At 44.0% G+C, this 16207-nt stretch overlaps 7 protein-coding genes and 1 non-coding gene across 8 annotated transcripts; 3 read left to right on the top strand and 5 right to left on the bottom strand.

Moving 5' to 3' along the window:
• Positions 1–291: 291 nt before the first annotated feature.
• L199_002266 (uncharacterized protein) lies at positions 292–1425 on the bottom strand (the record flags this gene model as incomplete). Its single annotated transcript, XM_064888012.1, has 3 exons — positions 292–341; positions 407–506; positions 832–1425. 3 exons carry the CDS (start codon positions 1423–1425, stop codon positions 292–294), a joined length of 744 nt encoding a protein of 247 aa, XP_064744084.1.
• Positions 1426–2493: 1068 nt separating this feature from the next.
• L199_002265 (uncharacterized protein) lies at positions 2494–3798 on the bottom strand (the record flags this gene model as incomplete). The annotated part of the gene is made up of 6 exons (XM_064888011.1): positions 2494–2614; positions 2675–2760; positions 2828–3036; positions 3120–3327; positions 3403–3579; positions 3643–3798. The coding sequence occupies 6 exons, from the start codon at positions 3796–3798 to the stop codon at positions 2494–2496; spliced, it is 957 nt and encodes a 318-aa protein (XP_064744083.1).
• A 1024-nt stretch (positions 3799–4822) lies between these two features.
• On the bottom strand, positions 4823–6143 carry L199_002264 (uncharacterized protein; the record flags this gene model as incomplete). Its single annotated transcript, XM_064888010.1, has 6 exons — positions 4823–4943; positions 5012–5097; positions 5150–5352; positions 5427–5637; positions 5712–5912; positions 5982–6143. 6 exons carry the CDS (start codon positions 6141–6143, stop codon positions 4823–4825), a joined length of 984 nt encoding a protein of 327 aa, XP_064744082.1.
• Positions 6144–7167: 1024 nt separating this feature from the next.
• Positions 7168–7937, top strand: L199_002263 (uncharacterized protein; the record flags this gene model as incomplete). Its single annotated transcript, XM_064888009.1, has 4 exons — positions 7168–7476; positions 7539–7605; positions 7686–7829; positions 7900–7937. The coding sequence occupies 4 exons, from the start codon at positions 7168–7170 to the stop codon at positions 7935–7937; spliced, it is 558 nt and encodes a 185-aa protein (XP_064744081.1).
• An 842-nt stretch (positions 7938–8779) lies between these two features.
• Positions 8780–11264, bottom strand: L199_002262 (uncharacterized protein; the record flags this gene model as incomplete). The annotated part of the gene is made up of 10 exons (XM_064888008.1): positions 8780–8926; positions 8991–9099; positions 9159–9419; positions 9492–9636; positions 9710–9902; positions 9971–10153; positions 10202–10271; positions 10327–10364; positions 10425–10643; positions 10806–11264. 10 exons carry the CDS (start codon positions 11262–11264, stop codon positions 8780–8782), a joined length of 1824 nt encoding a protein of 607 aa, XP_064744080.1.
• Positions 11265–11721: 457 nt separating this feature from the next.
• L199_002261 (uncharacterized protein) lies at positions 11722–12037 on the bottom strand (the record flags this gene model as incomplete). The annotated part of the gene is made up of 2 exons (XM_064888007.1): positions 11722–11953; positions 12009–12037. 2 exons carry the CDS (start codon positions 12035–12037, stop codon positions 11722–11724), a joined length of 261 nt encoding a protein of 86 aa, XP_064744079.1.
• Positions 12038–12692: 655 nt separating this feature from the next.
• On the top strand, positions 12693–12789 carry L199_002260. Its single transcript has one exon. It is a non-coding gene; the product is annotated as a tRNA-Lys (tRNA).
• Positions 12790–13145: 356 nt separating this feature from the next.
• On the top strand, positions 13146–15899 carry L199_002259 (uncharacterized protein; the record flags this gene model as incomplete). Its single annotated transcript, XM_064888006.1, has 15 exons — positions 13146–13384; positions 13453–13472; positions 13562–13687; positions 13749–13843; positions 13907–14115; positions 14177–14217; positions 14271–14280; positions 14342–14539; positions 14622–14796; positions 14870–15015; positions 15118–15271; positions 15328–15378; positions 15442–15483; positions 15556–15712; positions 15787–15899. The coding sequence occupies 15 exons, from the start codon at positions 13146–13148 to the stop codon at positions 15897–15899; spliced, it is 1776 nt and encodes a 591-aa protein (XP_064744078.1).
• Positions 15900–16207: the final 308 nt, after the last annotated feature.

Below are 16207 nucleotides of genomic sequence, written 5' to 3'. Positions count from 1 at the left end.
CTCATCTCATCAAGTGATCTACAAGAAAAGAAAAGAGAAAGAAGAGGGGAAGAAGAGATAACACAGATTAAGAAGAAGAACTTTCCCAAAATTATCATGGGTATTTTACACAAACGCGTAGTGAGGTAACGATACAGAGGTATTGATCTGATTTGGACGATAATGGATTGGGTAATATATTTTGAGCTAGATCTCACGACATGATAGAAGAACAGAGAGAAAGTGTCATACAAGCTGAATAGGGGATACAGGGTTTCTTTTTGGTAGCAGCCGTTGTTGCAGAAGATAGAACTATCCGTTGAGTCGTTTAGCGAGGGCTTTCTTAGCTGCCATCTTTTCCACTATCAGGCACTCTTTATCAGCATCTATGCTCTTTCCCTGCAAGTGCGTCATGGTATTCACTCACTCCCACTTTGTTTACTACCAAATTGACTCTGAGAGGATACACTCTGTCGTCTGCGTTCTGCGCGGGAGGAAGATAGTTTCGCTTGGATCCATAGGGTGTGCTATTGGTGAAAGAAAAGCAAGAGTCAGCATGAGTTTGTAAGTTATCATACATCTGATCGCTCATGATCAACATCGTCGATCGAAAGCTCTTTCCTTTCTCTTCTCTTCAGCTAACTTCAGGTCCAAGCCAAAGACAAGCCTATCCTCCATCAAGAGCTTTTTCACTTCGTGAATCCGGTCCGACGTAAACCTTCTGATATCGACAACTTTGCTACCCCTACTTTCTCTGATATCACCTTGGCAAATCCAATAGCGCAACGTCTTATCCTCACCGATCACGCGTCATACCCTGTCCGGTCAATCAGAAAGGCTAGTATCACTCACCGTATAAGCGTACAGCCCTTGCCTATACAGTGCAAATGCGTTCCTCTCTTCTTCTCGATCCACCGTACTACTTAGATTGGTATTTGAGTTCGTAGTTGTGTTCGTATCGGTGTCAGATTGTACTACATCTTCTCCTTTTCCTTTCTTCCCTTCCTCTTCTTCTTCTTCCATCACTTCGTTAATGTCGTTCTGCCTTCTCCTTAGACTGCTATCCGACCTTGACGTCTTCACATTGATATTGCCCTGATCTGGTTCCTGTTCTGGTAAACTGACAATTGATGATGCAGCTGGGGAATTGGTATTGATATTTGCATCTACCGATTTATCTTGCTCGTGATCCAGAGGTGGAGTCGGTATATTAGAGTATAAAGAGGTAGAGGTTATACCTGACGTTATCGATTCGACAGATGATTCCTTGGTAGGTATGGAAATGGCGTCCGGATGATTGTCAGGTTTAGGTGTATGTATATCTTCCGATGTCCTTGGATCTGACGAATCGGACTCAGGTATATTGTCGATGATGAGCTGATGTGTCTTTGATATGGGTATGGCAATAGGCTGGACCTGGTCGCTGTTGGGCGGTAAATATGGCATCGTTCTCTGTGGAACTCCTCGCTGTTGATGATATGGGTTATGTGTTGTATTTCGATTACGGTAATGAGTTATATATAGGTATTCGTGTATCTTGGTATTTGGTATAGATGTAAACGATATAGGACCGTGGGAAAAAAAGCAAAGAGAGGAAGAAGGTTTTTGCTTTGTCTCTTGTTCGCTACACGTAGCCGAGTGAAGAGTCAAAGTTGATTAAAAGGAATACTACCTGTATATTGATATAGATGGATGACGTATCGAGCGACGATCCTGTCAGTCCTGATCTGATGTGACGTGACGTGGCGTCGATCAGGTATACCCACCCAGTATAGTGAAAGGGTAGTATGGTAGATCTATATGAATAGTTCAAAGGGATGTATGTCTATGAGAGATGCTTCTGTGCGGTTCCAGGTTGTACCATCACTCAGACAAAGGTATATGACTCGCTGTGAGTTCTGTTGTGTATCATTTGTCCTGTATCGTTTGTTATTCAAGCCAATCATCTGTCCTCTCTCGGTCTCCGCTCTCCTCCCTCTCTTCCACCCCGTAAACCCACGCTAAATGGGCACTACGGCGTTATTTCATAGTCTTACCGGATATTTTGATACCGAGCCCCACACATCCTTCTCCTCTTTTACCCTGCACAGCACAGACGCACAGATCACCCAAAGGACCTCGCTTCATCATCATATCATCACTCAAGTTTAGCTTGATTCCCATTGGAAGGACCCAATCCATCTGACGTCACCTTGTCTCTCCGGGAGTTCCGGAAGTATTTTTCTCGTCCATAGGGATGAAACAAGCATCATCAAGGAAATATGACTGGCATCGCATTGCAAAGATGATTTCCAAAACATTGTCCATGCATGTTAGCATCATCCTCACACCTTATACAGCAATTATCCCAAAGACTATTAAACGAGAGAGAGGGAATATGACATATATATGTATATATAGAGATAGAGAAGAGAATGTGCGTCTACCGTGAAATTTCGTATTGATGGGAAGAAATGGTTAAGGTTTCATTACGAGTAAACATGCCTGAGTAGTAGTATCGTTGTGATGGTCCTTCTATGCCTCAACACAGATATCCTCGGTTGTCAAAGTCCACCCTTTCTTACATGCGAAAGCCTGGCATTGACCGGCGTTACAGGTGACTCCACCTCTTGCTAGACCAGGTAAGGCAGAGCAGCTAAATATGGATACATCAGTGGACCGGACTCATATGATTGCGCATTGGTCTACCACTCACTCTTCACCTAAGGGGGCATTAGCATTGTTATATTCACCATGAACACATCCACCACATGACTCGAGTTCTGAAGTGGTATCGATGCACTATCATCGCATAAGATTATTCATCAGCGGGATCGTTAGCGGATTTGGGAAGGGATGTCAGACTTACTTCGAAAGAATCAGATTGGTATTGAGAGACTTTACAAGCTGTCAAGCCATTAGGACACAAAGCCCTCTTCTTGCCGTTCCTAGCTCGGATTAAAGCCTCTTTCACTTGTCTTTTGGCAAAATCAGACGAAATGCCTCCAGTGGCTTTATGGTCGTATACAAAGTAATCGCTTATTCCACAGGTATTTTGTCCGGTATTGGTGAATGCGTCTGATGCAGATAGAAGCGTTAGTCGCGATTCGCAACCGAAAATTCTTGATATAAATGTATCATATGCGGGAGTTTTCACTCACTGGTTGGACCACATGTACAAGTGTAAGCGGTTTCGGACATGGGTGTACCAGGTTGGAAAGCTGCAACTTGGTACGAGGCGCAGACTTGAAGACAGTCTTCAGGACTTGTTTGATCAGGTGCAAGGTAAACTCCATCGGGTGCTCCGTTTTGAGTACCAATGGCGGTATAACAGCCATCGAAGTTATAGGTGGTGGCGGTGATATAGACCTACCACACAACTCAGTCAACATAAAGATCGCATGGTGATGACGAAGTGAAGTGAAGGAGAGGATGATTACTTACAGCCCAATTGTAATCTTGACACGTACCTGCCGTATCTGTCGATTCGACATAGAATGAAGCTGGTACAGCTTCGTTGGAACATCTACAAGTCGATTGGACCTGTCTTTTTCGGACGTCTGCTCCGTTCTGATAATAACTGTACACATATGGTCCTTCTTCCGCGGAATAACATGCCGCCTATGCATGACTGAGCTCAGTGATCTATTTCCACTGGACCAAAACCAACAAGAAAAGACTCACTGCACATTCTTCATTGCTGGTTATCGTCTCGTCGATATAAACGGTATTGTCGGGGTAATAATTGGAACATCCTACGTAAACATTGGGGTAGACCGCTCGGACGGTCTTGACTGAGGCGAGAGCCACAAGTGCTGCAGGAGCGAGGAGGGTGAACATGTCGATGTGAGATGTGTTGTAAATGAGTGTATTGAAGTTAGTATACCAAAAGTGGTTCCAACGTATATTGGTGATGAAGGAGAGAAACAAAGTGAAGGGGGGTGCAGTTCATTCTCTTATATTGTATACTGCATGCAAGTTTTCCAAATCCGCTATCCTCAAAGGCGATGTTTGGCTGTTTGTTTTTTTCCCAAATACGAGTGATCATAAACAAACCTGCCGTGTACTTCAGCCAATGTTATATCGATACGTAAATCCCCTCCCATTGGCAAGTGTCCGATTATGTCACAAGGTAAAGGCATCAGTGGTTGGCTACTACATCCCAGATCTTCCACCGATATTCCAATGAACCTTGTTCGACAAACAAGCAGACCTACCTCCGCACAAATGTCAAATCGTAATGTTCACCTGTGTTGTATATAAGGTTGTGAAGCGCTAAGGAGGATCGACCGTAATTAACTTTGATTTACGGCATCTCCCATGTTCCATCAGTTGAGATTACCGATGTACCATATATGGTATCAGGTATGATCGATGTTTCACCGCGTACCGAGATCTGATCCTGGGGTGACTTTCAGGCACATCGTTGGAATGTCATATGCATCTTTGTTTGGTGAAATGATCATACACTTCTGGAGGCTCAAAGGCGTCGTCCTGTAAGTTTCGTTCTATATTAAGGTTCTTGGCAGGTACAGTGGTGGAAAGCCTTGTTAACGGATCCACAATTACGGTAAGCCAAATCACCGTGAGTGCGATTCGATGCTTCTCATGATGGAGCAGGATTGACAGACTACAAACAGTTCGTCGTGTTTTATTTTTTAGTTGTACATCGGAGGTATCCATTTAAGAAGGCTTGGAGATACATTTGGACGACAAGAGCTTTAGGAGGGTCATACGAAAAGTCGTAGAGGGATGCATAAGGTGTTCAGGATAGAGAAAGTATAGAATGTAGTATATCAAAACCCAAAATTGTATATGGCAAAGGCTAGATAGAAAGTCCTGTAGTTGGATTTCACTTTACTGATCAAGCCGCAATACAAGTTCCATTGGCGGCCAAAGTGAAATTAGGCAGACATTTGAAAGATTTACATTGGCCTTGAGTACATGTGACAGCACCAGGAGCAACACCGATCAATTGAGTACAGCTGGATCAACATATACATACATAGTCAGCACAAGCTAAGATCTCAGATTCTCGTAAGAGATCACTCACTCAACCCCAAAGCTTGTTTCATTAGCATTGAAATTACCGTTGGCACATCCACCGCATGACTCGAGCTCAGAGGTGGTATCGAGACACTAACCCCAGGATCAGCGAATCTTCCATTGCCACTTGGGTTTTCATGCTCACCTCGAAGGAATCAGCTACGCCGTTGACTTTACAAGCCGTAAGTGGTTTAGGACAAAGAGCTTGTTTCTCTCTTTTAGCCTGAAGTAATCTCTCTTTCAATTGTCTCTTGGCGAATTGAGAGCTGACAACGGTATTGGCGGTATGGGTGTAAACGAAGTAAGCGTTGGGTTGACAGGTTCCAGACGTTGTGGTATCATATGAGGCTGCGAAAATTCAGAGTCGGATTTAACCATGTAAGCACCATGATCCAATAAACACGATACAGGACTCAACTCACATTCGGGACCACAGTAACAACCGTAGTCATTGGTCATTGGATCAGGTTGGAAAGCAGCCAGTTCGTATGGTCTACAAGCGAAAAGACAATCCTCTGGAGTCTTGACTGTACCAGGACTGTACGCTCCTGTAGGAAGACCATTACTGGTATCGTACAGATCCCCACTAGGAACACACGTCTCGAAAGTGTATGTGGAATCGAGGGCGTAGACCTATAATGTTGGTGATGTCTGCTTTAGTAAAGAAGAAAGTACTGATATAATACTGATGCTGATCCTGAACTCACTGCAGCTTGGTTAGAGTAACATGAGGCAGTACCATCTTCCGTAGCTGTATTTCCGTAGTCTTGAGGGTATGGAGCTTCGTTGGAACATGCACATAAAGAGACAGTTTGTCTTTTTCTTCCTCCGGGGATACCACCGGGATTGTACTCTGGAACGAACCCTGCATAAGTGTACGGTCCATCTTCTTGGGTGTAACAATAGGCCTATAAAGACATCCATTCATCAGCCATGAGACCATTCAAGATGAAGCTGGTTGACGTTGAAGAATTTACGTTACATCCAGCTATGGAATCTTGACTGGTAGTAGAGACATAACTTCCAGGTGTATAGTCGTTAATACAACCAACGAAGATGGGGTTGATAGATGGACCTGCAGAGGTAAACCTGAGGCTGGCCATGACGGTGAAAAGGGTAGGTAAGATGATTCGTAACATTGTAAAGAACGTGTGAGTGCGAGTTGGGCGTGTCGTGTAGAGTTAGAGAATTAGGAACTAGGGATGAGACTTGACGGATGAGGAAAAGAGGAAAAATCGGTCTGTTCTGTTGAGGGATGTTGGTTCATATATCATTGCTTCAAGTGCTTTGTTTGTCGGTTATCGATCGACAATATGATCAACAGTTGTTTACTCGATATTGCAGAGATGGGATTTCCTCCATGCCGTTCGCCAACATTCCCAAAACGCTCAACATGACGAGAATGGTTCTATCAGTCCTTCATGTGTATCACAATGGCGGCGAACCTTCTAATCAGTGAGGATCGTCCAATGGGCGTTTTGGCTAGAACACCATCAGAGTCCATAAACATTGATTATATCCGCAAGATCTATGCGGTCCGATTGTACGTTCATTCATTACGCAAGGTATTGCGGATATACGGTAATTCGCCGAGGTGTCCATCCGATAGTGCATGGATTGTAATCTGTCTGCTTTCTGCTGGTATCGGTTGGTTATTCACCTCCCTGTGGAGTTCACTCACCCTTGTTCGAAGAACGTTTGTGGAGGTGAATACGTTGGAACCGAATATTATGTGCTTGTAATTTTATCACCACCACCACCAGCATATCTCCCGTAATTTCGGCGTCGCGTTCCTGATTGACAGAAGAACCCAAAATCCCAAAATTCCAAACATCAAGTGTAAGAACCTTATCTCACGGCAGGCTCTCTTTTTACCTACCCATGAAACATATCTCAAAACGCAGGTATGCAGTGGTTTGATCGAATTCCAAACTCCACAGAAGAGTTTTGACCGATATGAGACTTCAACGTAAGCATCAGAGACATCTTCGTGGCGTTGTTGACGCGTCTGGACCTACTAGGAATGTACCGACTACTCGACATCCGTACGAGTATATACGTACTTTCTTCGCGATGAAAGGCGTAAGTATGCAAAACAATACAATTTTGAGATATCCACCCTCTATTCCATCCACTCATCAGATCTCAGCGTAATCATACAAAATGCGATTCTTCCTCCTCACCATACTCGCAACGCTCTCTTTGGTACTGGCTTTACCTACCCATCCATCCGAAAGGGAAACATCCCTACTTGGTAGATTCACTTCATCGTTATTTGGTAGACGATCGATAACGCTCAATGGTTATGAGACTGAAGACGAACATTCACCACCGCTACCTCGAGATCATGATCAAGACGAGAATAGAGTAGAAAGGCGGTACAAGACCTCGTCGAGGTACCCGAGATGCAAAAAGAAGACTCCAAGGACTGGGTTCGCCCATTATTCAGGATGGAAAATTGTTGGTAATGATGTTAGTGACATCATTTCAATTATGTCCGAGAGAAATACCGCTGACAAGTTGTCTGTGGGTAGTTGAGTGGTGCGTTACCTGTTTCCCCGAGGGATAACTGTATCAATCTATGTAACAACTATGGCGATGGTGAGTTGCGATCCACAAATCTCATCCCCAAGCACACTGTATAGCTTGCTAATGGGATTGCGTTACAATTGGTCATGTAGCTTGCGGAGCAATCTACTTCGACGATAAATCCTATAGATGTTTCCTCAAAGGTGTCAAGACGGAAAGTTGGAAATTTGTAGAAACGAACAATGAGGGTGATGCCGTGGACTTGGTCGGAGGTTGTGCAGCTTGGTCAGATTTGGGTGAGTGCAAAGTTGAATCTCATGATGAATATGGATGGTGTTAGCTGACTTGATGATTGATATAATGTAGTGCCAGAGGATATGGATGATATCTGTTGTCGAGATTGATCGTCTACTTCGAGGTTTCTTCTGCTTATCTAACATATTGTATCCCGGATTTTCATGCATGTTTCATATATCTTCCTTATTCGTGAGCGAAAGACTGTTTACAGCTTGTGGTCCTCGATTCGGACAAGGTGTAATTTTCATGGAGTAACGGGGAAATGAAGATGCGACTTAGAATAAAGACTGTGCTAGTTCAGAAATCAACAAATATAGTACGGAGAGTGTGAGAGCCGTCGCATACAACATTTCTTTCAATCATCACCCCATGCTAGCCGTGCACCATCATACAGACCAAGAGAAGCATCCCAAAAGAATCCTGAATCGACACGAGATGAACTTATTCAAGATTTCACACAGGTACCATCTGAAGCCAAAATCCAGCCTTTCTTACATGCAAACGCTGTACATCTCGAGTTCGAACAAGTAATTGCACCTCTCGGTACACCAGGTAGTGTTGTGCAGCGATCATCACAAATAACGACATCAATATACCACACCTGTGCGGGATGGGAGGGGTGAAATGACTTAATAAACTCCCAACGTGGTATTGTATACATAAAATTCACCGACTGAGCAACCCCCGCACGCTTCGAGCCCCTGGGTAGTATCGATGCACTCACTGTATCATCGGTCATTCGTACGAAAGATACGAGATACGGTCAACTACCTATTAGTGGAACCCTGACGTGTCATGCCGTTATGAAAGGAGATACATAAGTTAACAACGTTCCCTGTCAAAACCCACTGTACTACTGTAGTGCTTCGAATGGCTCTGCAGAGTAATACAAACAACATCACAGGGAAGCCCATCAAGAACCTTCATCCGTATACATGAACAACTTCGATCAATCGTCCTTATATAGGGTACTACAGACTTTACTCCTTTTCCGTAATTTCTTCCCGTACAAGATCAGTAAGAATGGTGCTGCTGCTAAGATAAGAGCAACGGCAGCTACCAGCGTACTGGCATATTGATAGCCCATACCTATGTACTACAGGAGAGTATCAGCAAAAATGCTCAGCTTGCAATTTGGAAGCGATTGCATGGGCACTTACCATTTGTCGACTGAATAGAGGGAACAGTCCAGAAAACAGGTTTCTAACGAAGCTTTGAGACGCTTGAGCGGACGATGAATATACTTCATATGCGTCGGCGAGATACGTGCTGAAGAACACACCCTTCCATCAGCGACTACTATTGAAGAGTGATATGGAAGAACTCACAAAACCCCAGTATACATCATGAAAATACCTGTATAACACCCTACGAGGCATACAGCAGGTACAGCCCAATGGACGACTCCTGCTCTACCTGTCCAAGCGTAGATAAAACAGAATATGGGGAACATCAACCCACCCCATGCAGCCCAGTATAATCTTGCTTCGGGAGGCGCCTTGCCGCCGTTCTTTGTTGCCGCTCGGCGGTATAGGTAATCTTGGTGGAATTGACATGCGAATCCAAAGAAAGCTGCGATGGCGAGGGTGCTGCGAGAGTAAAAATTAGCTCTTCCGGCACTTCGATAACGTCGATGAAAGTAGCAGAAGCTTATCGCTCACACTTCGAAACTCGCCGCTTGTGCTGGATTGAACCCATATGCCTCAAAGACCAAGATCACCGACGAACCAAACATGAAGACACACGACCAGGCGAACCCTATCCAAGCGGATAAAGCGCTGACGATAGGTTCGGTGAGCAGGTATTCTAAAAGGTTCAGGATCGAATGATAAGTTCAGTTCAGTATGCGAGATAGGCCGAGAATCTTCCGCCAACTCACGGAATGGCCTAATCAATGATATCCTCATCACACTTAGGAAACTGCTCTTTTGCAGATCCGCCGCACAAATGTGTTTCTTCCCCGTTTTCTTTGTGAGCTTCTTAGCTCTTCGTGAGAGCAGGACATCCGCACGAGTTTCACGTAAGACGATAGCGTTGAGAATGACATTCAAAGCAGCAGCGATTGTTTGTATCTGTTCACCAACTTATTAGTACTTAATCACAGCAGAAGGTGCAACGAGTCAACGGAAGGACGACTGACAATATATGACCACCTCATACCTAGATTCTGGCCTATCCAGCCTATGGCAGGTATACCACTCCCTTGAGCACAAAAGATCATCACGCTAAATACTCCCATGGCGATTCCTCGTTGTTTAGGGTAAAACATATCCGCTACTGTACCGCCCACCATGGAATTGCCCACACTCTGGGTCATACCTTGCTGCGGAAAGGTCAGCGTGACCTTTGTAACGAGAGTACTATGACTTACCAAGAATCGAGCAGCCAGGACACCATTATGATTCTTGGAAAGACATTGAGGTATGAACAGTAATAAGTTACTACAGGCAGTGAACAAGTCAGACGAACTCCTTGACGAAATCCGAAGTGACTTACAGGATCGAAGTGATTTGATAAATCATATTACGTCCGATCTAGTAGACCCAACCAAATCAGCACCGAATTGAAGCAATATTGGTGGCTAACAAGCTCACCACCTCGCTCAGCGGCGCTAACACCATAGGTGTAAAAGCGATAGCCATCATAGGCAAAGTAAGTTGAAGTAAGAATACTTCTCTCGACACGTGGAAATAATCTGTTCCCCATGTCGCTAAGATTCCGACGCTCACTAGAGAAGCGGCACCTGTAAAAGTGATGAAAACGCAGGTGAGGAGGATGGCATATTTCCGGGCGGGCGACCAGTTGAAGGGGTTCTAAGTTGGCGAAGTGGATTTACATTAGCACAACACTATGGGGAGAATCGATAGAAACAGAATATCTAGAACTTGGGAACCATATGACCGACATATTGAGGTTCAGGTACGGCGATCTTACAATGCAGAAGATAGATATTCGGCTCAGTAGGATCCACTCACATCAGGATCATCCGGTATCCAATCCACTATAATAACTTCTTCCTCTCCATTCCCTAAATCCACCACAGCTCTATCCTCTAGGATACCTTCTGAATGTCTCCTCTTCCCATGTATCGAGATATGTCTCCTGAGGTCTTCCTCCAATTCATTCGCCTGATGGGACGACATTCTGGACAGCCCACTGGCCATCCTCGATAGCTTGTCTCCATGATTATAATTCTGCGTTGTAGACCCTGTACCCAGATGTGGGATCTTTGGGCGCGATGCTGCCCTGGGGCGGGTGGCAGTGGTGGGAAAAGAAGAATCGAAGGTATCGTGTTTCTCTGAATCCGATACTGATACTGAAGGTGATTCCGGATCTAGGTATTTACTTCGATAAGGTCGATCTGAGTCTCTAGTTGTGGTCGAAGTTGATCCTTCGGATGTTCCGACTTCTTTCTCTTTGTCGTTGTTGCTCATTATAGATCCGTCCAAATCGAGGGTGATTAGTAATTTTATATCATATGACAGATCTAACAGTACAGTATACACATTGTGGTTGTGTTGCAGTGAATAGATGAGCAAATGATTCTTTGATTTTGAACCAGTGGTGATTGTCACTCGAGTCGGATTCGAGCGATGGTTTTCATGCTTTTTACCCTGAATTCGTAGGTAACTACCGAAATCTCGGCAAAACATCTGGGGCTTATCGGCATCGTAATGAGTCAAGAACATCTATTGCAAAGAGTAGTAAGTAATACAGACTGGACTTATCAAGTCGTGTACCTGTTTGCCTCTGAATGCTGAACCGTGAACAAGCACGATATGGACGAATTACATGTTTATACATACAAAGAAGCGATCTACTATCAACATGCTCATTTGGAGAAACGACTGTCCTAGATATTCTCCACCAGCTTTGATATGATGGGTTAACTCATTTCATTATCATACTAGCCTCGTATGATGGTGATCCTTCACCCCTTGCGATAGCAGTAGACCTCATCGCATCCATCTCTTCCAGCTGTCTTCGTATCTTATCGGAATGAAGATCCATTCCACTACGATTAGCCTGCCTGGGAGGGGTATAGCCAGGCGGACGATGTTCCATGAGAATGTTGAAATCTTTCTTCTTCACCTTCTTTGGCTTCTTCGGTGGGTGATTGGGGCTGTGACATAATTTGATCAGCGTGCTCAAGGATATCGCGAATGGTAATGGCTTACCATGACGGAGAAGATTGCTTGTTCCCCATTCCCTATAACCTGACTCGATCAGGCGAGCACACCCTATATGCCAGCTGAGCAATGTTCGCTCAGAGTTGTCCAGTATATTGTTATAACATATGAATGGATGAGTGAGGATGTGATTCGGGGAGTGTCCAACGAACAAATGCTAATGTAGATTGGGTGTTAGATGCCAAGACCGACAGCGGGATCAATTCTGCGTGTGGCTTAGGTACTTGGTGGCGGTCTGTTAGCTGTTTGTGTACTTGAGTGAGTACCACTTACTCATCTTATGTGCCTAATAAGTGTTTGATGACTTGTTACAACAGTGAGACGTAAAGGGCAATTTATGAACAATGAATCAATAATTTACATGAGAAATAGGCAACTTGTACACCTTCGGAAGATGGCAGTAGTGATGGTCACCCAGTAGACAACATCCCTGCTTCTTTACCCGAACTCCGCAGAGCTCAGGTACGTGAATTTCTGCTTCATAACGTCAAGATACCCCCGCAGAAAACTCCGTTGAACAGACATGGTCCTACAGACTCAGAAGGCTGGAAAAAGGTGCGTCAACGAAAACGCAAGGGAAATTCACTGAGCATAAAACTCAAACCGGGAAATCAAGAAGACCTGGACCTGTGGGTGGGTATTATATATTTTACAAAGATTTCCAGTTTTCACGCCCTTGTAGCTCAATGGCTAGAGCATGCGACTTTTACCTGTTTGTGATCCTTCACGGCATATCGCAAGGCTGTGGGTTCGAGCCCCACCAAGGGCTTTACGTTTTTGCTATTATGTCGATCGTTTTTCTCTCGTTCGCCGAACATCGGTGGTCGATTGTGCGGTGAAACTGATGTACAGGGCTATTGAAGCATGCAATGGTGTCAGACAGCCCATCCAGCACCAGCATGACGATCTTCATCAGCTGTTCAGTGTTTGAACCAAATCCCTCGGTTTAGCCGATCCCATTATGACCGAAGGACTAACGCACTGACGTCAACCTCCACTCGGCGATCTCAACGAGAAAGTAGCGTCAAGAACTGAATTGTTGATAATCTTGGCCATCTACATTCTATTATCCATACTATAATCCTATAATTAAATTGCGACAGCTACCGGCACGAAAGAGGGACCATGATACGCCCTATACGTATACCATCCAGCACAGTGGATACATCCAGATTCACGTGGTCAAGATCTAGACGATTCGCCTCTTCACAAATACCAACACCGAAATCACAACATCGATCGAGGAGTTCGAAATGGGCTAGAAGAGGTGCAGTAGCTGTAATGGTCGTATCTGGACTATGGGTCTATGATAATCAGCTTAATGCCAGTGCAGTGACGAGGAGTGTTAGGACCGCTTATATAGGGTGAGCCTCGTCACTTTACCGTAATAGAGCTAATTCAAATTTGATCTGATGATCTGATCATGTGACAGTTTATTATGCACTCTGGATTGTGAGTTATATCTTCATGAAAAACACCAAGTAACTTGAGAAATTGGCTGATTGAATTTCTATGGTCTGATTTGGGTGGGCTGAATATAGATAAAATCAATTTCTCACCTTCCAAAGCCGATCAGATAGAAGCTCTCCACGAGAGGGTAGCGAACAGATTGAAATGGGTTATAGATACGAACCAAGGACTGTACCTCAAACTCGGTCAGGCATTAGGTAGGTCCAGTCAGTCGCATAATCTCACTTGGATAGTACTTACCAGAGGTCATGTTGGCAGGATTACAAGCTGCCCTACTTCCTAAACCATACAGGGAAGCGTTCGGACATGTATTCGATAGAGCTCCAGCGGTATCCTACGATGAAGTCATCGGTGTATGTCATCTCTTCATTCATCATCCGCTAGGTCATAACTCACTGATAAGATTGTGAAAACAGGTATTTCAAAAAGACCTTTCGTTGAACCCTCTGGATGTATTCGAAACCTTCTCTGAAGAGCCTTTGGCATCAGCTTCGATCGCTCAAGTGCATAAAGCCACTCTGAAGCCTAGATTAGGTGGGGAAGGCGAAGAGGGAAGAGTAGTTGCGGTGAAAGTGCAGAAGCCAGCTATTGAGAAACAGATGGAATGGGACTTGTTCAGTTATAGGTGGGTCAAATCGTTTGGAACCTGCTCAGATGCTCAATGCTAATGAGTGAGAGTGGGACAGATCTTTAATGTGGATGTGTGAGAAGTTGTTTGATATGCCTAGTAAGTCCAGCTACACGACTCTTCGAGATTGATTTAGCTGACTCAAAGAATAGTGTATTTCGTGTGAGCTCTCTTTTCCAACCATCGTGTACCTCGTGTCGATCAGTCCTGATCATTGATATAGAGCAAAATACGTATCTTCTCAAATGCGACTCGAGACGTCATTCACCAACGAAGCGAATAATGCTCGGCGGTGTGCCGAATTACTCGCTCAGACTCCCGAACTCAAAGATGATGTCTATGTGCCGAGGGTATATGGACAAGCGGAAGGTTGTAAGGAGAGTGATAGGATCATGGTAATGGAATGGGTTGATGGGTGCAGGTGAGTAATGCGAATCTCGACCATCTTACGGTACATCTAGATTTGAAAGCGTAGAGGTGCTTATATTATTCGAATTGTACAGATTGAACGATAAGAAACAGCTGGAAAAATGGAATTTGGATCTACGCGAAACGATGGATTTGGCCATATCTACAATGTCAGCTATGACCTTCTCTTGGGGTTTCATACATTGTGATCCCCATCCTGGAAATATCCTTGTCAGACCTCACCCAATGAAAAAGGGTAAACCGCAGATTGTAAGTGTGTTACGTCGTCCGCTATCTGAAGGAAAGTAAGGGCTAATTGTATCGTTGGATTGTGCGATTGCAGATACTTATAGATCATGGATTATACATATCGTTACCTAGAGAATTTAGAGAAGATTATTGTACATTATGGAGATCGTTATTTGTATTAGACGTGCCGAAGATAGAGAATATAGCGAGAAAATGGGGTATAGCGTTGGATGCTAATATGTGGGTTTGACGATACCTTTTTTTAAATATCCACATTCACACTCCCATTTCTCCTTTGTTGAAGCAGAAGGCATCCTAACCATTGAAGTTCATCTTATGCAGGTTCGCGTCGGCCATCCTCCTTCGACCATTCCAAGTGAACAAGCATAAAAACAAGAAACAAGATAAGCTCCCGGAAAAAAGTCAGTACGAGCAGCAGGTGGAGTTGAAAGCCAGGATGAAGAAGATGTTGGAGAATGAACAGTTGATACCGAGGGTATGTCACGTTGTGTCCTAATCACAATTATACTGATATAGATTTGGGTTGTGTAGGAGTTGATCTTCTTGACGAGATGTCAGAGGATGATGCAAGCGAACAATCAGGTGAGCCATGAACTGAAGAAATCTAGAGCCTGCCAGCATGTTGCTGATGTTACGTCATGATAGTTGTTGGGTTCACCATCTTCACGGGTCAACTTGACCGCCAGGGTAAGTCAGCTTATATTGCAATAGCATACACATAGCTGATGTACATTGCATCTTTTCTTGTGGGTGATCTAGTGGGCATCAATAGGCTATACCAACTCCTTGACTGGATCCAGATCCCTAAATTCAGTGGGACTATCGACATGGTTGAAAGATAGATTAGATGCATTTGTATTCAGGTTTACATTGTCGATTGTCGATTTGGTATTCTGGTTTACATTGCAGAAACAACGTGAGTGGAATCATCCATTCCTGTTCAGAAATCTCGTGTCTGTTGACTGATCTTCATATTGGTTCTCTACGTAGGGTTCTTACCGAAAGAGAAAGGTGGATGGGAAGATAAATTGCAGAAGCAATTCGAAGCTATGGCAAAAGAGGAATTTGGTATCGAAATTGATGATACGGTGTTTTTGGGTTAGTAATAGGAGGAACTTGACCATTATCGTTTGATGGGTCGGCTGTGCAGCTTTAGTAAGGATCTCCGAATCGAATTTGTCAGCTTACATAGCCGGATTAGGAGAAAAGGTCGATCGATATGTTGTAGAATCATCTAGACATCCTGGAATGACCTTAGAAATCAGTTCATCGAATAGACCAATTTTAGATTGATACAGATACGTATGATACACATTGGGAATGTATGCATAGATCCAGATATCACAGAGAATATGTATACTGTTCGGTATATTGTATATGTAATGCTAAAATATTGATTGAATGATTAAGA

Source organism: Kwoniella botswanensis, chromosome 1 (genome assembly GCF_036426115.1).
Source record: "Kwoniella botswanensis chromosome 1, complete sequence".
Lineage (NCBI taxonomy): Eukaryota > Fungi > Basidiomycota > Tremellomycetes > Tremellales > Cryptococcaceae > Kwoniella > Kwoniella botswanensis.
Note: the sequence above shows the minus strand (reverse complement) of the source record. Positions and strands in the feature narration are given on the sequence as shown.